General features: G+C 46.6%; 1 protein-coding gene across 1 annotated transcript in view; it reads right to left on the bottom strand.

Moving 5' to 3' along the window:
- The window catches only part of nyap2a (neuronal tyrosine-phosphorylated phosphoinositide-3-kinase adaptor 2a), a 30,534-nt gene that overhangs the window by 8,554 nt on the left and 1,875 nt on the right, over window positions 1–20,105 (bottom strand). Inside the window, exons 2-5 of the mRNA XM_076282322.1 lie at window positions 13,291–13,559; window positions 8,142–8,161; window positions 7,137–7,164; window positions 4,176–5,498 (exon numbers count right to left, since the gene is read on the bottom strand). Of these exons, the coding sequence (XP_076138437.1) occupies window positions 4,176–5,498; window positions 7,137–7,164; window positions 8,142–8,161; window positions 13,291–13,559 (1,640 nt within the window). The remainder of the gene's footprint in view (window positions 1–4,175; window positions 5,499–7,136; window positions 7,165–8,141; window positions 8,162–13,290; window positions 13,560–20,105) is intronic.

Below are 20,105 nucleotides of genomic sequence, written 5' to 3' on the forward strand. Positions count from 1 at the left end.
CACACACACACAAACACACACCACACCAGTGTAAAGAATTGTGTGAATTATGTTAGTCTAAGCCAACAAAGCGATCTACATATGCGCACACACACACACACACACAACATACGGAACATGACTCATGTTGGTCTAAACAAATCTAGTGGCTCTCACACGCATACATAAACACACATGCACCCACCCACCCACACACACACACACACACACACACACACACACACACACATACACACACACACACACACATACATACACACACACATGCACCAGTGTAGTCAGTGTAAGCAAAGTGAGTCACACAGTCTGAGCACAGCCATGAATGACTCGCCATGACATGAAAGTCAGACTACACTTCAGAGCTGCGTTGCCATAGCAACAATAACCAAAAGCCTAAAAGACAAGGTTGATGGCGACATCACTGACACACCACACCCAAACACACAGACAGACACACACACACCATACCCAAACATGCACTACACACACATGCAACATACACCACCATAACACGCCATGCCATACACAAAAACAAACACACAAGCTTCCACACCCACACAATGCTAACACACACAGCAGCAGAGACACACCACACCTCTCCCCACTAACACACACCTGCATACAGTAACAAACACACAAAATTCACACACACACACACACACACACACACACCAGCAGACACACACCACACAAACATAGGCTATTCAGTCTGTCAGGCCTGTTCTCATTCAGGAAAAAAGGTACAAAAAATGATTGTGATTCTATTTGTGTATCTTTAAATGATTGTCATCTTTCATTTTGATTGTGCACGTGCCAGCCAGACATCTAGGTTCCTCCGTCCTCGACATGGATGTTGGCTCAGAATAACTGCTTCACTGTGTCCACACATGCATGTGTTAATAGTCTAATGGCATAACTGAAGCAAGCATTTAGGTCACTGCAAAGATAAGCAGTCATCCAAAAAACCTTACTCCCTCACAGACACAGACAGACACACGTGCGCGCGCACACACGCGCACGCGCACACACACACACACACACACACACACACACACACACAAACCCATATCTCACTTACAATGTCAGACGTTTCACATACACTAAAATCTACTGCGGCCGCTCTGTTCCGCTGTCATAGTTAAAGACCTTTCAGAGGCATTCATCATTTATATGGCCACACTGGAGCTCTCCTTACTGCCCTTAGCTGCTGCTGCTGTGCCGGACCACGGAGGACTCACAGCGCCGTGAGGATACTGCAGAGAGGGACAAGGATGAGGGGGTCCGGCAGTTTAATACTCCTTCTCCTCCGCAGTGCTGACGTTGCTGGCGTACTGTACAGACCGCAGTGTGGTCGTATAGCGGACGGTATAGGCACACGAACAACACTCATAGTGTACGCACTCCCATACACACTCAGATACAGCATACACATACAGGACATACAGAGCACACTCACATGGAGAACACACACACACACACACACACACACACACACACACACACACACATATTGTGTGTGTGTGGGGGGAGGGGGGGGGGGGCAATGTAGAGGCGGTTTGTCACGGATGCATTCTGTTCTCAGCAATTCTGTTGTTCTGTCACGCACTTGCCTAAGTATGGCTGACAGGCAACACACACACACACACACACACACACACACACACACTGTTTTCTCTCTGTCCGCTCTCTCCTCTGACACACACAATCAGCTGGTTCTGTACTCTTCATGCAGGTGTCTTTCAAAAAGAGTGAGAGAGTACCATGAAAGAAATGAATATCCATTTAGTTCGCAAATGTGTGTTTTTGTGTGTGTGTAGATGAATCAATGTACACATGTATAACCATGTATTTGTTTCAGGATGGGTGTGTGTCTTTGGGCTTCACTGTGCTGAGTACAGACTTCATTGAAACACAGCCCTCACATACACACAATAAATCTACACCACAGTGCACGACACAAACAGATGCTAATCAAATTCATTTTCATTAAGAATCTCAACTAACTGGGGAATATGGGTCATTCTCTGGCGCTGTCTTTCTGCCTCATGTCTGTCACACAAACACACACACACACACAGACAGACACACAGACACACACAGAAACACACACACACACACACACACACACACACACAGAGACACACAGACACACACACACACACACACACACACAGACAGACAGACATACACAAACACACACACACACACGTAGACACACACATAGACACACACACACATAGACACACACACACATAGACACCCACACACATAGACACACAGACACACATAGACACACACACACACACACACACACACACACACACACACACACATAGACACACACACACACACACACACACACACTTGTTCTCTTCCCTCTCCATCCTCCCTTTTCTCTCCCTGTGTTTGTCTCCCAGATTTGCTCTCCCATCTCTGTCTCCCTGCCTCGGTCTCCCTCTCCTCCGTTTATGGGTGTGTTGCACAGGCTGTGCGTAGGCTGATCGCTCAATTTTTAATCTGCAACCAAAGGCACACACACACACCATGCAGGTGCACACACACACACAATCTTCTCTCGCGCACATGCACCTGGGGGTGATGGTGATAGTAAATGACAAATCAAAGCTTTCTCTCATCCACACACAAAAGAACCAAAAGGCAAGCTCACAAATCTCACTTTCTCACACACACACACACACACACACACACACATACAGTACATATATACAGATGTTCAATCACATGGATGCACTGGTGTGGATGCATTTCCCACTGTCTCACACATATCCCTGATGCTTTGTGACACCTGGAAAACAACCATGCACACACACGCCATCCTCCAATACGTGTGCAGACGCCCAACACAGCCATCCCAAACAAACAGCACGTTTAGTGCTCATACACATTTGACAGAGCATGACGCGCATCATGGCACTGGCGTGTTACGGATAGCACACAGATCCATCACCGCACGACACAAATGTCACGGTTTCCCTGATAGATTTTACCCCACCAACGCCACCAATCCCACACGCCATACGTCAACGCGTGCAGGCAGCATGCTGAATACTCTGACAGACATTTGTCACGGTGTGTCAAAAAGCATTTTCTATGGCGTGACAGGCCATCAGTCTGGCTCAGTGGCAGATCATCTATTTAATGTCATGTCACATCATGGGATGTCCACACTGCGCAGGTAAACCAGCAGATGGTCATGTTTCAGCCCCCGCCCACGGCTCATTGGAGATGGACATCTAGAACACCTCATTGGTTAGCCACAGGTCAGTCACTGGTGTGATTGGTCTTTTATTCTCATTTTGCATGAGGCCAGTCATAGCTACCCCTTTGTTTTATGGCAGTTGTACCATGCTATTGAAAGGTGTGGCCTTTGTCCTAAAATGTCTAATTTTAATGTCTGCTCCTCTGTAATCAGTAATGGAGGTCAGCAGTTAAGCACACATACTAAACTCCCACCTCCCAGCTAAATGATGTCATGACGGCTTTCATGAATGAGCACACATGAAACAGAAACAGCTCTCTCTCTCTATCTCTCTCTCTCTCTCTCTCTCTCTCTAACGCATGAGAAGACACAAAGCTCACACAGTTAAAATATTTAGGAGGTAGTTAAAATTAGATAAATTGCAGACAGCTATCTAGGCTATTCTGCACTCTAATCCATTTGAGTCATGCTCATGTATATGTCAGTAGTAGGCTATTGACACAGCTATATAGCTTGCTGAGGAACCGCTGGAAATCTGTGGAAAGGATGGAAAATAAGTAGCAGCAGCAGTAACAACAGACAGTGATATATGCAGCAGACCTTGAAATAAAAACATCATGGACGGATGGTAGCTGATATTTTATAATGTGTCCTTGCCATTCAATCATGATCTCAATTCCTCCTAGTGTCCTAGTGTCTCTGTGGCTCTATGTGTGCAGTGTGTCTGTGCAAAACAAATCTCATACCTTCATCAGACAACCACTGGTTGGTGCGAAATAACAGCATAAACAGAAATAGCACCATCTAACCCAATACTCACAGATCCAGCAATTCTAGCAGTACAGCCAGTTCCACATTCAACCACACAACACCCAAAGTGTAATAAGCACATGGTGTTACAGCTATAAGGTGTTTATAACATAGTAATAGTGACAGGTGTAATAAAGCAGCTCACCATCTCCGGGCTCTTTGCTCTTGCGCCCACTGGACGAGCCCTTCTTCAGCATGTTACGCCCTGAGGTGAACAGGCTGCTCAGCTCGTCCAGCGGGCTGGTGGGGGTCCGACACGAGCGTCCGGCCGCCGCCGCTGCCGCTGCCGCCACCGAGGCTGACGTGGCCGTGGAAACGTTCTGCATGGAGCCTCCGTGCACGTTGGCGGAGGCGGCCAGCTTGGAGCCGGCGTGCGGCGTGGTGGACGCACTGCGGGGCATGCTGCCCGTGTGCGAGTGGCCCTGTGCCAGCAGCGCGTCGTACGGCGGCGGGCGCTTGAGGCTCAGCGGCGTGAGCGCGCGGCCCACGCTCACGGGCGACGGGCACGCCGAGTGGCTCCGCGGGTAGCCGTGGGCCGAGGACTGGGCGGGGCTCTTGTAGAGGGCGGAGGGCAAGGGCGGCGCCGAGGAGCGGCCCGAGACGGTGATGGTCGCCGTGGACGACGAGGACGAGGACGACAGGTCCTTGCTGCCTTTGCGGTGGTGCCGGTGGTGGTGGTGGTGGTGGTGGTGGTGTTTATGATGATGATGGTGAGAGGAGGAGGAGGAAGATGAGGAGGAGGAGGGGGCCGGCTGGCCTCCCTCTGCCGCTGTGGGGGACGCCCCTCCGCCCTTCTGGTAGCCCTCGAGCATGATGGGCAGCTTGGCCACCTCCAGGGGTGTGAGAGGGGACTCGTCCGAGTTCGGCGAGCACTGGGCGGGAGCAGGTGGGAAAACGAGCAGAGGCGGCCGGTGCGTCAGCAGGTTGGGGAAGGGTGCGGGGATGTCGCACAGGGACCCGCGCGGCGTCCCGCACGCCGAGGACGAGCCTGAGGACGAGCGGCCGCTCTGTGCGGCGGTCAGCATCATGGCGGCTGCCAGCGCCTCCTCCGCCGTGGCCCCCGGCATCGCCGGCACGTAGTCCAGACCCCCTGGCAGGTCTGCGGACACCGACGCCGCCGGGTACTTCATCTCCTCGTACACGCTCTCGCCGGCGTCATCCTCCTGACCGTCGACGTAGTCGCCGTCGCTGTTGGCGGCCGCGGCGATCCGTTGGAAGTCGCGCAGGATGTTGCCCACCATCTCGATGTAAACGGGCTCCTCCTCCTCGTCCTCCGTGTCCACGGCTGGGCTCTGTGTCTGTGACGATGCCTTGCGCCCGCCCTGTGATGGAGGCCGCTGTTGTGAGGGGTCGCCGTGGTTGCGCATGTAGGACTCGTCGAAAGAGGTGCTGAGCTGCGTGTTGGGGCTGCGCCGAGGCTTTGGCGGCGGCATGCGCTTATACTCCTCGCTACAGGGCCGCGCCTTACCTGTCAGAGGAAGAGACAGATGCAGAAAGAAAGACAGAGAGAGAGAGAGAGAGAGAGAGGGAGAGAGAGAGGGAGGGAGAGAAAGAGAGAAAGAGTGGGAGAGATCCAATTCCAGTTAAATCGTTCCCATTTCAAATATAGGCCATTATGACAGCACACAAATGCAGACGGTCATATTAAATTCATGCGCACCATAAACTAGATTTCTCTGACAGACAGTGACATGGAGAATCTGCCTGGCTGGAATGGAACTTGAGACTCCGTCTGGCCTTAATGCTTCTCCAGCATAGAGAGTAGACACACACAGGTGGCTGCTTTAGGATATCTTGTCACCAACAGTCATTTTCAGGAAGGTTCTGAACAGGCTGTTGATAGTTAACTTGCTTGACTGCATCTTTTACCCACTGAATGAGGAGGGAGTGACTGAACAGTTACTTAGCTATTTACTCAGTAATTTAGCAATTGTTGGGGCCTCGATTTGTGTTGAGAAAAATACAAACATTCAGTTAGCATCTTGGCCATGTAATCAATACCACAATGTTCCTGAGGGCATTAGCGCTTTCTCTTGCTAGCTCCTCTTCTCATTAGCCTTGCTAGCCAATGGCTACGCCCGCACACTAGTGTTTCAGCTAACACGTTAGCAGCCAGGCTATCTGATCCATATCGAGCCGCCACTAAATGCTCATTAGAGCTCCATTGAGCGCGTGATTATGTTTGAAGCTCCATGGGTTTCACTCAGGGCTTCCTCCCTGCCCCCGTTTTCAGCATAATACACACTCCCTAATCCGTGTGTGTGTGTGTGTGTGTGTTTGTGTGTCTGTTTGTGTGTGTGTGTGTGTGTGTGTGTGTGTATGTGTGAGTGTGTGTGTGATGGGCGGACTAGTATTTGTGTGTGATGTGTGTGAAAAGAGGCAGAGAGAGATAAAAGGGAAGAGAGTGGATGCTAATAGGCTACACTGGGCGTTTGAGAAAGCTGAAATTTAACACTGTGTTGGTGATCGGATTAAACTCCCCACATAGCTCTCTACCCTGCCCCAAAAGACGCTGACAGAGGTGTGTGAGTGTGTGTGTATGGGTGTGTGTGTGTGTGTGGTGTGTGAGTGTGAATGGAAGCGTGCTGGAGGGTATTTGTCTAAGTGTGTGTGTGTACTTTGTAGTCAGTAAAAATCCTTAGAATATCAGATAAATCTAGCAGCTTTAATGAGTGTTTCTGTGCATAGTGAATATGAACACATATTTGTGTGTATATTTGTGCCCGTGGTAGTGGTTGTGTGTTAATGTGTCTGCGTGTTCCTGTGTCCTAGGCCAATGACGTCAGCCTAGAGATGTTGAGCTCTGTTTCAGCCTCTGATAAGGAGAGACTACACATACACACACACACACACACACACACACACACACACACACACACACACACACACACACACACACACACACACACACACACACACACACACACACACACACACACACACTAACACATACACACACAGGACTTGCATACAGTCAGAGAAATATCTATAGAAAAACTAGGTCAGTCCAACTTCATGAATGAATTCAGCTCTGACTAATCAGCTCAGTATTCACCAGTATTCATCTCTCCGCTCATCCCTCTCTTTCTCACTCGTTCACGCACACTCCCCCCTCTCTCTTTCGTTCTCTCAGGCTGACACTCACCACATCACATCTGCCCAGCAAAGGGCACCCTGACCGACTTTTCCCAGCGGGGGAATGATCTTAGCAGACATTTGTGTGTGTGTGTGTGTATGTGTGTAAGTGTGTGTGTGTGTGTGTGTGTGTGTGTGTGTGTGTGTGTCTGTGCGCGTGCATGTGTATGATTGAGTGTGTGTGTGTGTGTGTGTGTGTGTGTGCATGTGTGTGTGTGTGCATATGTGTGGTGTGTTTTTCAAAGACTTAGATACGGTTGCCATGGTTCTCCAGGGTATATCTCAGTCTTTGCTCTCCTCTATTGAGCTCAACCTCCTTAACCCCAGTTCCCCTCCCCCCAAAATATTACATCATCTCATCCAGGGGTGAAGTGCTCCTGCTGCTGTCTGTGTGTGTGTGTGTGTGTGTGTGTGTGTGTGTGTGTGTGTGTGTGTGTGTGTGTGTGTGTGTGTGTGTGTGCATCTGTGTGTCTGTGTGTTATATAAGTGGCACAGATGGCAGAAATCCACGTCAGCTGGACTGTGGGACACAAACACACACACACACACACACACACACAGAGCACACAGAGGGTGTGTGAGTGTGTACAAGCGACAGACATGACATCATCCCCAAATCCCCTGAGACTGATGGAGAAGGAGACAGAGAGAGGGAGTGAGGGAGAGGTAGAGAGAAAGAGAGGGACAGAGAGAAAAAGGAAGCGGATAAAAGCGACTGCAGTGCCCCACCCTGGACGCTGTGACAGAACGGGGACACACTCCTCACACTCTGTCAGCTGGAGCTAGACTCACATACACATGCACACACAGGTGCGGGCGCACACGCACACACACACACACACATACACACACACACACACACACACACACACACGTTCACACAGACTTATGAGGTTAGCCTGAGGTTCTCTCCACCTGTCTTTATCCACCTGTCACCCACCAACACACACACACACACACACACACACACACACACAGTCTTCTCACACCTGTTAGCTCTCTCCCTCTCACCCTCACCATGCCGCTGTGATTAAGGTGAAGGGTTTGTATAGAGTGTATGTGTGTACATGTGTGAGTCGCAATGCAACGTGTGTGTGTGTGTGAGTCGTGTGTATGTACATTGTGAGTGCTTGAGTGTGTGTTTGTATGTGTGTGCACTGATGCTGATTCCAGTTGGTTTTGACATCACAGTTGCGTGGGGGAATATAGGGCACCATGTTCTAGAACATAAAGCAGGTACTCTCTTCTCTCTCTCTCTCTCTCTCTCTCTCTCTCTTTCTCTCCTCATTTCCTCCTTCTCCATCCATCTCTGCATCTGTACCACTCTGGCCTTTGTCTCTGTCTGTCTCTCTCTCTCTTTCACTGTCACTCTCAAATGGGGTCATGTTGTTCTGACTGTGTGTCTGAGTTCAAACGATAGAGAAGTCACATCAGGGGATACCCTCTCAACAAGCATCTGACAAATCAATGGCCACCAGCAAATGCATTAAAAAAAAAAACACACACACACACACACACACACACACACACACACACACACACACACACACACACACACACACACACACACACACACACACACACACACACACACACACACACACACACACACACACACACACACACGAATAAAAAATGAGAAAAACATTACAAATATAACATTGTGTTATTGATTTGGCATAGTTTTCTGCCCTACATCCCTGAAAGGTATGTTAGGGCTGTATTTTGGGTCACCAGCGCATGGCGTAAAGTTCGTTATTCACCGGCGCGAAGTTGAATTCGTTATTTTGCACCTTTATTTTTTAAGCATTGCGCCCAGGGGTGTGGCAATTAACAACCTAGGGAGGGACCTGGCGCATTGTCTAAAAATTGCTATCATACACCACCTAAACCTGGTCAGAAGTCAATGGCGAGTTGTTCATATGCTATTTTAAGAGCGCATGTCAACAGTCATATTGGCAGGTGCACGCACCATCCTTCTATCATTCATGAACGCACACCAGCGCACGTCCATGCAAAGCATTACAAATTGCACGATTACAATGGTAAACATAATTAGAATAAAGATATTACGAAATACTGTACATCTCATGATGAGTAGTTATTCACCATCATTTGCAAATTGGTAATGACGGTTAAAAGTGATTAGGGGAGAGGCGAGAGACACGTATGGAGCACAGCTGAAGACGCACTGTCACGAGATATAAGCAACTCCTCTGCAGGATAAATGTTGTTTTATTCAGTCATTTGAGCAACATTAGGGTAAGTGTTGCTTTTTCCAGCCTATGTTTTCGATGGTAACCCATTGTCAGTCAATAGTGAAAGTAACTGCATATAACTGTCTTGTCGTTGACTGACTCCTTGGTGAAGTTAGTTTCACTTTGCCAATGAGTTTAAATAATAGACGAGTGCAAATGCGTGAAGGCTATGCTAGGTTTTAGTAAAGCATGGTTTAAGAATGACTATTCCATACGGTCTCGCAAGCAGCCTCCTTCAAATGCGCCGTTGAATGCCAAAATACCCATGCATTTATTTGACATATCGCACGTTGCGCCGTTAAAGGGAATGACAGATGTCATTCTCATTGGTTTAAAATGATGTTACGCCCCAAACACACCCATATGACTGATTAAAAGACCTAGGAACACCTTATTACGCAATGCGCTCCACTTTTGAGAACGAAACCCCTCCCAATGTGAACTGGACATCCTACTAAATTCGAATAGACTTTTGACGAGTGACGATGCACTTTAGAATGTCATGATAGGGCCCTTACTCTTCTGGTTTTGTGGTTTTCTTTAGGAATATGAAACACTGTCCTGACAATAACAGAGCAACTAAGTGGACTCATAGAAAGCTCCAAATCTATACTCTAAATCCGATAGTTCCAGTCCTTGGTTATGATGGCTAAATCACATTCATGCCATTGTAAAACCCAACGCAACTCTTCACATTGACTGCATTTCATTCTATATTCCTCTGCATTCATAAAAAAATCATAAAAAAGTTAGAATTACTGCGTCTTGGCGTTGACTTGGCAACCATTTTGACAGAAGAAATATATTTCTTGGCGGAAAAATTATTATCTATGAATAAATCATTACATTTGTCGTTGCTGTGCCTTTATGTTATGAAATCTTGCCAGGTATATGTAGTAAACTATTTTAGCAAAGCAATAACTCCCACGAGGCCATGGGTTCATGAGGTGGTGAAACCTCCCCTTAACTGTTTTAAAAACACTGAAACCTACGGCCTCGCAGGGTTTATTGCTAAATAAAAACAGGTGACTCTATTTAACTTGAACTTTTGTCTTTTATTATGAAAACAAAGAAATCAGAATTCTGTAAATAATGATTCAACCAATCAAGGCACCAGCACTAATTTAAAATTAAAATCCACCTTTCCCAAATAACAACACATCTATCACGCCTCTATTTACTAAACAAAATACACATTTACCAGTGAATGCTGACTGTATCCTGTTAGTAATGGATTTGTTTGGTTTAACCCAGTGGTGGTCATTTTAGGTCTCTGAAGAGTCAGAGAAGAATTGGCTATTTACTGAATAAATTCCTGACATTGGTCCAGAGGAGTAATCTACAGAGAGATAGAGAGGGGGGCCGAAAGAATGATGGAGAGATGAAGAGAAGAGCGAGGATGGATGGATGGATGGATGGATGAAGATGGGCATAGAAACAGAGGAGATTACATCACTGTTTAGACAGAAACAGCTGAGACGAGCACAGTTTTTGCCAAACTGCTTTGAACTCACTCATGTGTATGAACACGTGTGTGTGTGTGTGTGTGTGTGTGTGTGTGTGTGTGTGTGTGTGTCCTCTCATTGACTTTGCCCTTGCAGCCCTTTATGTCTTATATGTGTCTGTTTGTGTATTTGTTTGTACTTCTGTATCTTTTTCAATGTGCGTGTGCCTGCTTGCGTGTGTACTTATTCATGACACATCATGTGGCTTTTGCCATCACGTCATTTCAGATGAGGCAGTCCAAGCTTTGAACGTTGCCTTCGGCAACCTCTGTCCCCATTCATAAGACCACAAGGGCAACCATGTGGCCTTAGCAGCCCTGTTGCATCCAGTTGTGTGCCAGCTCAAGCACGGGCCAGCCAATGGGGAGTGAGGAGAAGCAGCTGAAATGTGTTCCTGGAAAGATGGGCAAAGTAATCCATCTTTGCCAGTGTGATGAGGCTGTATTATTGAGTTATGTGACTATCTGTGTGTGTGTGGCTGTGTGTGTGTGTGTGTGTGTGTGTGTGTGTGTGTGTGTGTGTGCGTGTATGAGAGAGAGAGAGTGTTTGAAAGAGAGAGCGCAACAAAGCTTGAATGAAATAGAAAGAGGGAGAGAAAACATGTTTGTGTGCGGATAGGAGAAATATATGGGTCACACGTACAATCAATATATTTTCATCCTGTCTTGATATTTCTGAACGTGTTCTAATTTTCAGTTTTCCCACTGATGGAGCACATATTATATATCAATAACTTTCTCCATAGAGTGCATAGTGTGTGTGTGTGTGTGTGTGTGTGTGTGTGTGTGTGTGTGTGTGTGTGTGATCTGCTTCTGAGATCAGGCTACATTGTTGTGGTATGACTAGTCTGTGTGTCAGTTAATCTCTGTGTATCATCTGTCTGTGAATGTGAAATTCATTAATTTAAGTACACACACACACACACACACACACACACACACACACACACACACACACACACACACACACACAAATGCAGACACACCCGCATGCATATACACAATGCCCAGAAATTGTGTGTGAAGAGACTGAGGGCTCGATGCACAAGGACAGCGCAAATAGCGAGTTTTTCTGTCTACAGAAAGCGAATGCTGTGCCTTGCCATATTGTGTGGAATTTAGTAAGCTTTCACTTCGTTAGGGAAACAGCGCTCATCACCGCCCGTCAACGCAATCTGCGGTGCCCATAATGCCCTATTCTAGCAGATTGGGAAGTGAACGACATTAGAAAGGTAAACAAAAGTTAAGATTGCTTTTGACATACTACAATGAAGAAAAAAACTGGTGCTCTGAATACTGATTCTGTTGTCTCTGAAAGTTTCTCTAATTGACGCATTTAACCGCAATTTGGATTACACCTGCTTTTAAAAGACGGATTTTTTTCACTGCAAAACAGACGTGCGCTGTTTTCATACATATGTTGTAATACCTAATCAATCGCTATTAGCACTTCTCCTCCCATGTTTTTGCCCAATATTCCCACTTTCCCCTCGACCTTCCCATAAATGCATATGCACGAGTAAGAAAAAGGCGATTCGCAATTCTGCACTCCAGTGCCAGGCAAAATACGCTTTCATCCATGTGCAGTCTCTTTTGTATACTGTATAAGGTGCCATGTTTTAAGGTGCTAACAGCGCCAGAGACATGCGGTAATTTGGCGGTAATTCTTAGTACATCACGCAGTCTCCTCATACTGATGAACTCAGACTACTGAAGAGTGGAGGAAATGTGTGTGTCTCCTCGTGTGGGTCTGTGGGTGGGTGTGTGTCTCTTTGTGTGTGTCTGTGTGTGGGTGGGTGTGGGTGTGTGTCTCTTTGTGTGGGTCTGTGTGTGGGTGTGCAGTGCACAGTGCACATACTGTGTGTGATTCATGTCTACTCTAAATAAGTGCCCTCAGCATGAAGACAGGAATATAAAATGAAATGGAGAGAGAGAGAGAGAATAGAAGGAATGAAAAAGCAGATTGGTGTAGATCAAAAAGGTATTTGATGAAGGGGAATGAAAGATAATATCTTTTGTGAGCGTTTGAGTGTGTGTGTTGCGTGACTAGCACCCATGTATAATTCACAGGGAGGCAAGAAGCAGAGAGAGAATCTGGCAGCTGTGTGAACACTTCTACACATACACACACACACACATGCACACACTCACACACACTCACAAAAAGTTTATTCTCCTCAATTGAATGCCTTTTGTCCTACACCAATGTGCTTTCACACACGCACACAAACGCACACACCATTTCCTTTGTTCACAGAATTAGTTATGAGTTATGAGTTTGATCTCTCTCCCCTCCACACAGATATGCATGCAGTCACACACAAAAATCACACACACACACACACACACACACACAAACTCACCGTCGCCCTTGTTGACAGTCTCAGATGAGGTGCTGAGCTTGGTGTTGGGGTCTCTCTTCGGTTTTGGGGGTGGCTGCTTCCTGGAGGTGGGGCTTCCCTCCTCCTCTGTCCCGCCCACCGAGTGCAGTGATTGGGAGCGAACCGTGAAACCCGGCCCACAAGCAGGCGGGAGGCGGTCCTGAGGAGCTGGCATTGTCATGAAACCCATGCGGAAGTGTTTCCCTGGGTAGCCAACTCCATCTGTTGCCCGGGCAACATCTTCACCAATCCTGTGACAAGAACATCGATACAGGCAGACAGAAAGAGAGAGAGAGAGAGAGAGACAGAGACAGAGAGAGAGAGGCAAGGACAAAACAGATTTAGTGTCTTCTTACAGAAAATGCGACACTTGAGACCATTCCATGATGTAGTGTTTAGTACACAATTACCTTAAAAGAATGTACACAGCATAATGGTATGGAGTAAGAAGACAGCATAGCATGCTGCGTGTCTATGAGAGAGTGCAGTACATGCATACTATCTGACCAAACATACATGTTCATTTTTGTCAGTATGAATTGTATTCTACACATGAGTGTGTATGATTGCATATGTTCAAGTGAGTGAGTTTGTGTGTAGATGTGCATAACTGAGGGTAAAGCGTTTAAGATGAGTGTGAATAACATTTGTTGTTGTGCATGTGTGTGTGAGTGTGTTTAGAGGTCAAGGCGTGCACATACGCACACGTTCCGTGCCCTGATGCCTTGACATGAGTGGAGAGGGCCTGACACCTGTCAGGGTGAGTTAGGTCACATGGTGACCATAGATGGTGACACATGGCTGAGGGTTCATCCCCACAGCCAAGGAGAGAACTAACTACCAGCTTGATTTGTGCATGTGTGTGTGCATTGTGTGTGTCTGTGAGTGAGTGTGAGAGAGAGAGAGAGAGAGAGTACTCACGGACCCACGCGTGCGCACGCACGCACGCACGCATGCACGCACGCACGCACGCTCGCTCGCTCGCTCGCTCGCTCACTCACTCACTCACTCACTCACTCACATATGCACTCACTCACTCACTCACTAACATATGCTATTGTTTATTCTGTGTTCACATGTTTACCTGCATTGCTGTATGTCTATTTTCTTTCTTTTGTGACTCTACTGTGTTATCTGTAACACTGGCTTTGGCAACACTGTATCCAAACAGTCATGCTAATAAAGCAAAAAGAATTTGAAATTTGAATTTGAGAGAGAGAGTGAGAGAGTCTGAAAAAGAGTGCATTCTTAGATCAATCAGTTTAATAATATTAATTTAATTTAATATTAATATGCAGTATATCATATTATGTAGTATAGTCCCTCTCTCTCTCTCTCTCCTTCTATCTCTCTCTCATGTGTTCAGAGGCATATCTACAAGATATACATTAGAAATGTGTTATATGTCACTTGTGACTGTAAACCAGGGCTGTGGGAAATGAGTACATTAAGTTTTGAGACCATCTATCCTATTTTAAGAAGTGTATCTGCGTGTGTACACTCCTCAGCTCTCGAGAGTCTCTCTCTGTGTGTGTTCTCTCCTCAGCTCTTGAGAGTCTATCTGTGTGTGTTTTCTTTCCTCAGCTCTTGCGGTTCTGATTCCAGTGAATTGCATTTCATTACTGTTGAAGCTGTCATGTTCCTTAAGACGATTTGTAAACAAAAACACTTGCACACATACACAATATGTACACACGCACACACACACACACACACACACACACACACACACACACACACAGGGAGTGGGAGAGAGTGTGTGTACGTGTTTGAGAAAGCTAATCATACTAAAGGACAAACAGGATTTACTCCCATTGACTTTCAACCAACCTCTTCTTCTCTCTCTCCTCTCTCTACCTCTGCTCTTTCATCATCCCCCTCTCTTTCTCTCCTCTACTCACTGTCCTTTATGTCTTGCGTTCCTCTCTGCACATATTGATGAGATCACACACACACACACACACACACACACACACACACACACACACACACACACACACACACACACACACACACACACACACACACACACACACACACACAAACACACAGTGATTTATGTACTGTCTGTGACTGTGTCATGTACTGTATGTGAAGATGGTGAGTATGTGTATGGTTGCATTGTGTGTATATGTGGTTGTTTATGTTATATGCATATGTGTCTGCATCTATGTGTGTGTGTGTGTTAGGCCGAGTATGACAGAGGTGGTTCTGCCCTTTGCCCTACTGTCCCTCCTATCCATCATCCCTCCTTCTCCACTCCTCATCCACTCCTCCTTCTCTCTCTCTCTCTCTCTCCTCCCCCTCACCTCAATCCCTCCATTCTCTCACAGCCCCTCCATCACTCCACCCCTCCCCTGACTCTAATGACAGACACTCCCTCCTCTCCACCCCTCCAATGCTTCCACCATTTATCCCCCTCTCCTCTCCTCTCCCCTCTTCTCTCTTTCAGTCTGTCTCTCCATCTCTCTCCCTCTCATCCCTCTCTCTTCTGATCTGGCCCATAGGACTCTTTCCCCCATCACTTCTCCTTCTTTGTCATCTGTGCATTAGTAATCTCACTCTTGACCCTGATTGCAGCTGTAAGGTAAAAACAAAACACCTAGAGTTTAATTCAAAGAAGAAAAAAAAACAGGCAAAAACATGTTTGCATCTTTCCCTCTCTCCCTCTCACTCTCTCACTCTCTCCATCTCTCTCTGGCAATAGGTATGATTAAATGATAATGATTGCCATAGGAAATCTAAGCCTTAGCCAGCCCTCTCTAAACACTAAATCACCAGCCACTGCAGCACTCTGCTCTTTCTCTCTTTCATTCTCTCTCTGTGTTCTCTCTCTCTGTCTGTCTTCTCTCTCTCTCTCATTCTCTCTCTCTCTCTCTCTCTCTCTCTCTTACTTACTTTTCTCTCTCCCTGTCTGCTTTCTCCTATTCATGTCGCTCTCAGTCCAAAAGACTTTCTTCTCTTGCCGTCCTTTCTTTTCCCTTTCTTTCATTTGTCCCCTTCATCACCCCCTTCTTTCATTTGTCCCTTCATCACCCCCTTCTTTCATTTGTCCCCTTCATCACCCCCTTCTTTCATTTGTCCCTTCATCACTCCATTCTTTCCAATCTCCCCATTTGAACTCCTTGTCGATCGTTCCATCTATTTTCTCTTATCTGTTTGCTCTTCTAAAAACAACTGGAAATACCCTGAGGCTAAGTGGGGGCAGGTTTTGTGCTTTGTGTGTGTGTGTGTGTGTGTGTGTGTGTGTGTGTGTGTGTGTGTGTGTGTGTGTGTGTGTGTGTGTGTTAGTGCTGGGCGGTATACCGGTTCACACCGTATACCGGTGTATATTTTCGTTATGATATTCATTTGTAATATACCGCCATACCGGTGTATTTGATCACACGTTTGGAGCGCTGCGCCACGCGACAGTGTTTCAGACGGGACTTTTTTCACACGCACGCATGGTGCCACTGCAAGGCATAGTGAGAGTAAACACAAAACACCTTAAGTTTTTCCCCTAAAGTATGACCCTTAAGGCTTATTAATTTCTCCTTAGGTAAGGGGTTTATTTAAGGGTGTTGCACAGAATACCTTAAATTGTTTCTTTAGTTAAGGAAAAACGTTAAGGGATACTGCATTGAAAGGGATTTACCGTCACAAAAATTCTATTGAGATTGTTCAACAGCTGTAGCTGGCTAGTAGGTGATGTTGTTAGTTAGCAACTCACCGAACACAGCAATTGTCTTTGCATTCTGATTAGATTCTTCATTAGAATCATGAGTGGCTCTTTGTAAACAGCATCATTTTCTGGGGCCATGCAAAACTGCACTTGTAGTGTGGAGTTATTCTACATCATGACAGTAAAATAGACCGTCCTTAGTCAATTTACTGCAGCAATTCCTCTCTCAACCTGTAGAAAATGCTATGAACATCTGATAATGCATGGGGAAAAAATACCGATATACTGTGAACCGTAAGAATTTTGAAAAATACCATGATATACATTTTTGGTCATACCGCCCAGCACTAGTGTGTGTGTGTGTGTGTGTTCAGATTAAAACACTGTACAATTCAGATGAATTAATACCAGTCACACATATTGGCCAAAACTGTCTGAAGCTATTGACACAGCTAGACTGAGGGATTTGTATTGATTGTACACATAACGTACACACACACACACACACACACACACACACACACACACACACACACACACACACACACACACACACACACACACACATTGGGATTATATTTAGCTGTATCGGGTTCTTCTCCTCTTCCTGTTGGACAAAATTAGATGCAGTCATCACAGCCAGAAAAAAACAAGCCAACCTCTCTGCACGAAAACACACACACACACACACACACACACACACATCAGAGCCAAAGAAAACACGATCCAACCCCATCCCTCTCCCTCTGTAGCTCTCGCATGCACGCACACACGCACACAGTACACACAGAAAAAATCCAAACCAGACTCCCCTCTTTTTGTCTCATCTCTTCCTCTCCATTTCTCTGTCCATCCTCTCCTCCCTTCTCTCACTGCCCTTCCCTCCCCCTGTTCCTCCACTTTAAGCCCTCAGCAGTGAGGCTACATCACCTGAGAGACTGGATAAAGAGATACCACCCCCCCCCACCCCCGCCTCCATTCCCTCTCATCCTGTACGTGGCTCTATGTTCCTCATTGTTCCTGTGGTTTTGTTTTATGTCTATTTTATTTGATGAACATCTTTTCTCTTCACAGCTAACGCACACGGTCGTCTCTGGAAATAATGCTGTCGATGATCCAGTGATAAATCCTATTTAGCTGTCTGTTCTACCAGTAAAGACAATCACCCCTGAGTGAGTCCAGACTAATCTAAAGATGACCTCCTGACCTTTAATCTGAAGGTGACCCTCTGACCTTTACCCAAGAGTGGGCATCATCTGGGAGGGTGTGAGACATGTTAATGTACATAATTATGCTTGCATTCTGCCTTCTCTCTCGACACAACTTTTTGTTCACAGACACGCACACCTTCCTACAACCATCTCTTTTTTTCAATTTATACACACACACGGCAGGACTTAGCTCTCACACCCGTGAGATCAGAGGGCTCCGCCCCCTGTGGATTGCTTCTGCAGCCAGTCAGAGTGCATGCTGGGAGTTATTACTCCAGCAAAGCGGGAGCCTTCAACTGGCCCTAGGCTGGGTGCGTGTGTGCGTGCGTGTGTGTGTGTGTGTGTGTGTGTGTGTGGGAGTGGGAGAGTGAGACAGAGAAAATGGGTCTGTGGAAAACGTCCAAAAGCAGGCATGTGTGTGTGTGTGTGAGCACGTGTATGTGTGTGTGTGTGTGTGTAGATATATGTATCTTCTATTTTTTTAAATCCCATCAGCCATGTTTTACTCTCTCTATTATTCTCTCTTTCACTCTCCCTCTCTCTGCCTGTTTCTCTTCCTCTCTCTGCCTGTTTCTCTCTCTCTCTCTGCCTGTTTCTCTCCCTCTCTCTCTCTCTCTCTCTCTCTCCATCTATTCTTTTATGCTCTCATGTCCCTCACTATCTCTCGCATTTATGGTGAGGCTGAAAAGGTGGTATGTGTACCTGTACCTGTTGTGTGTGTGAGCATGCGTGTGTGTGTGTGTGTGTGTGTGTGTGTGTGTGTGTGTGTGTCTGTCTGTCTGTCTGTGTGTGTCTATATGTGTGTGCCTGGGGGGAACGGTCTAAATTTAGAGAGGAGTGGGAGATTGAGACCAAACCTTCTGTTGCTATAGAAACCCACCCCTTTGTCACCATAGAAACCTACCCCTCAGGCCAAGGAGGTTTGTTTTGAGGCAGCAATGCTAAGCTCCGCCCATTGGGGAGGATCTGTTTGGGTGTTTGGAGGGCATTTGTGTGTGCATGTGTGTGTGGGCATTAGTGTGTTTATGAGTTTGTACCTGTGTAAGGGTGAATGTGAACATGAATGTGTGTGTATTTGCTCCAGTATGTGAGTGTGTGAGCATGTGGCAATAAAATAAAATGTCCACCTCAGATCAACACAAACGATTACCTGTGCATCATTTGTGTGTGTGTGTGTGTGTGTGTGTGTGTGTGGTGTGTGTGTGTGTGTGTGTGTGAGTGTGTGTGTGTGTGTGTGTGTGTGTGTCAGGGTACTTCAGCCATCTTATCCATCATTACCATCATGTCAAACAATTCTAGGGGTAAAAGTGAGGGGAAGAGCGAAAGAGAAGAGGGGATAAGTGGAGAGGAAGAGAGGACAAGAGAGGAGTCAGGGGAAGAGAGAAAAAAGAGGAGGGGGAGGGGAGGAGAGGGCTTAATGTTCCAGGATGATGTTCCAGGGATGTCAAATATGGAGAAGGGTTGAGAGGAGAGAGAAAGAGATGGAGAGAGATAGAGAGGAGAAAATGGGTGTCAAGTGGGAAGAATGACAAGAGAGAGTGGAGAGAAAGATAAAGGCTAGAGAGAGAGAGAGAGAGAGAGAGGTGGTATTGGTGATGAGGTAAGGAGGAAGAGTGTGGATGGAAGGGGAGGGGAAGAGGAAGATATGTACACAGATTTATTCACACACACACACAGAAACACACACACAAACAGACACACATGCACACACATGTTCAAATACTCTCTCTCACACACACACACACACACACACACACACACACACACACACACACACACACACACACACACACCACATACACACAATGACAGAGAAAATCAATTCATTATCAGACCCAGATGGTTACAGTAGCCATGCGTACAGAAAACTCCACGCTCACCACTCACCACCTTATCGACCACAGGAGAGAAGGGCTGGGGGG

The sequence above is a fragment of the Alosa pseudoharengus genome, unplaced genomic scaffold (genome assembly GCF_046254945.1).
Source record: "Alosa pseudoharengus isolate Yale_2024_CS ecotype anadromous, Long Island Sound unplaced genomic scaffold, YU_APseudo_1.1 YU_APseudo_1.1_scf_13, whole genome shotgun sequence".
Lineage (NCBI taxonomy): Eukaryota > Metazoa > Chordata > Actinopteri > Clupeiformes > Clupeidae > Alosa > Alosa pseudoharengus.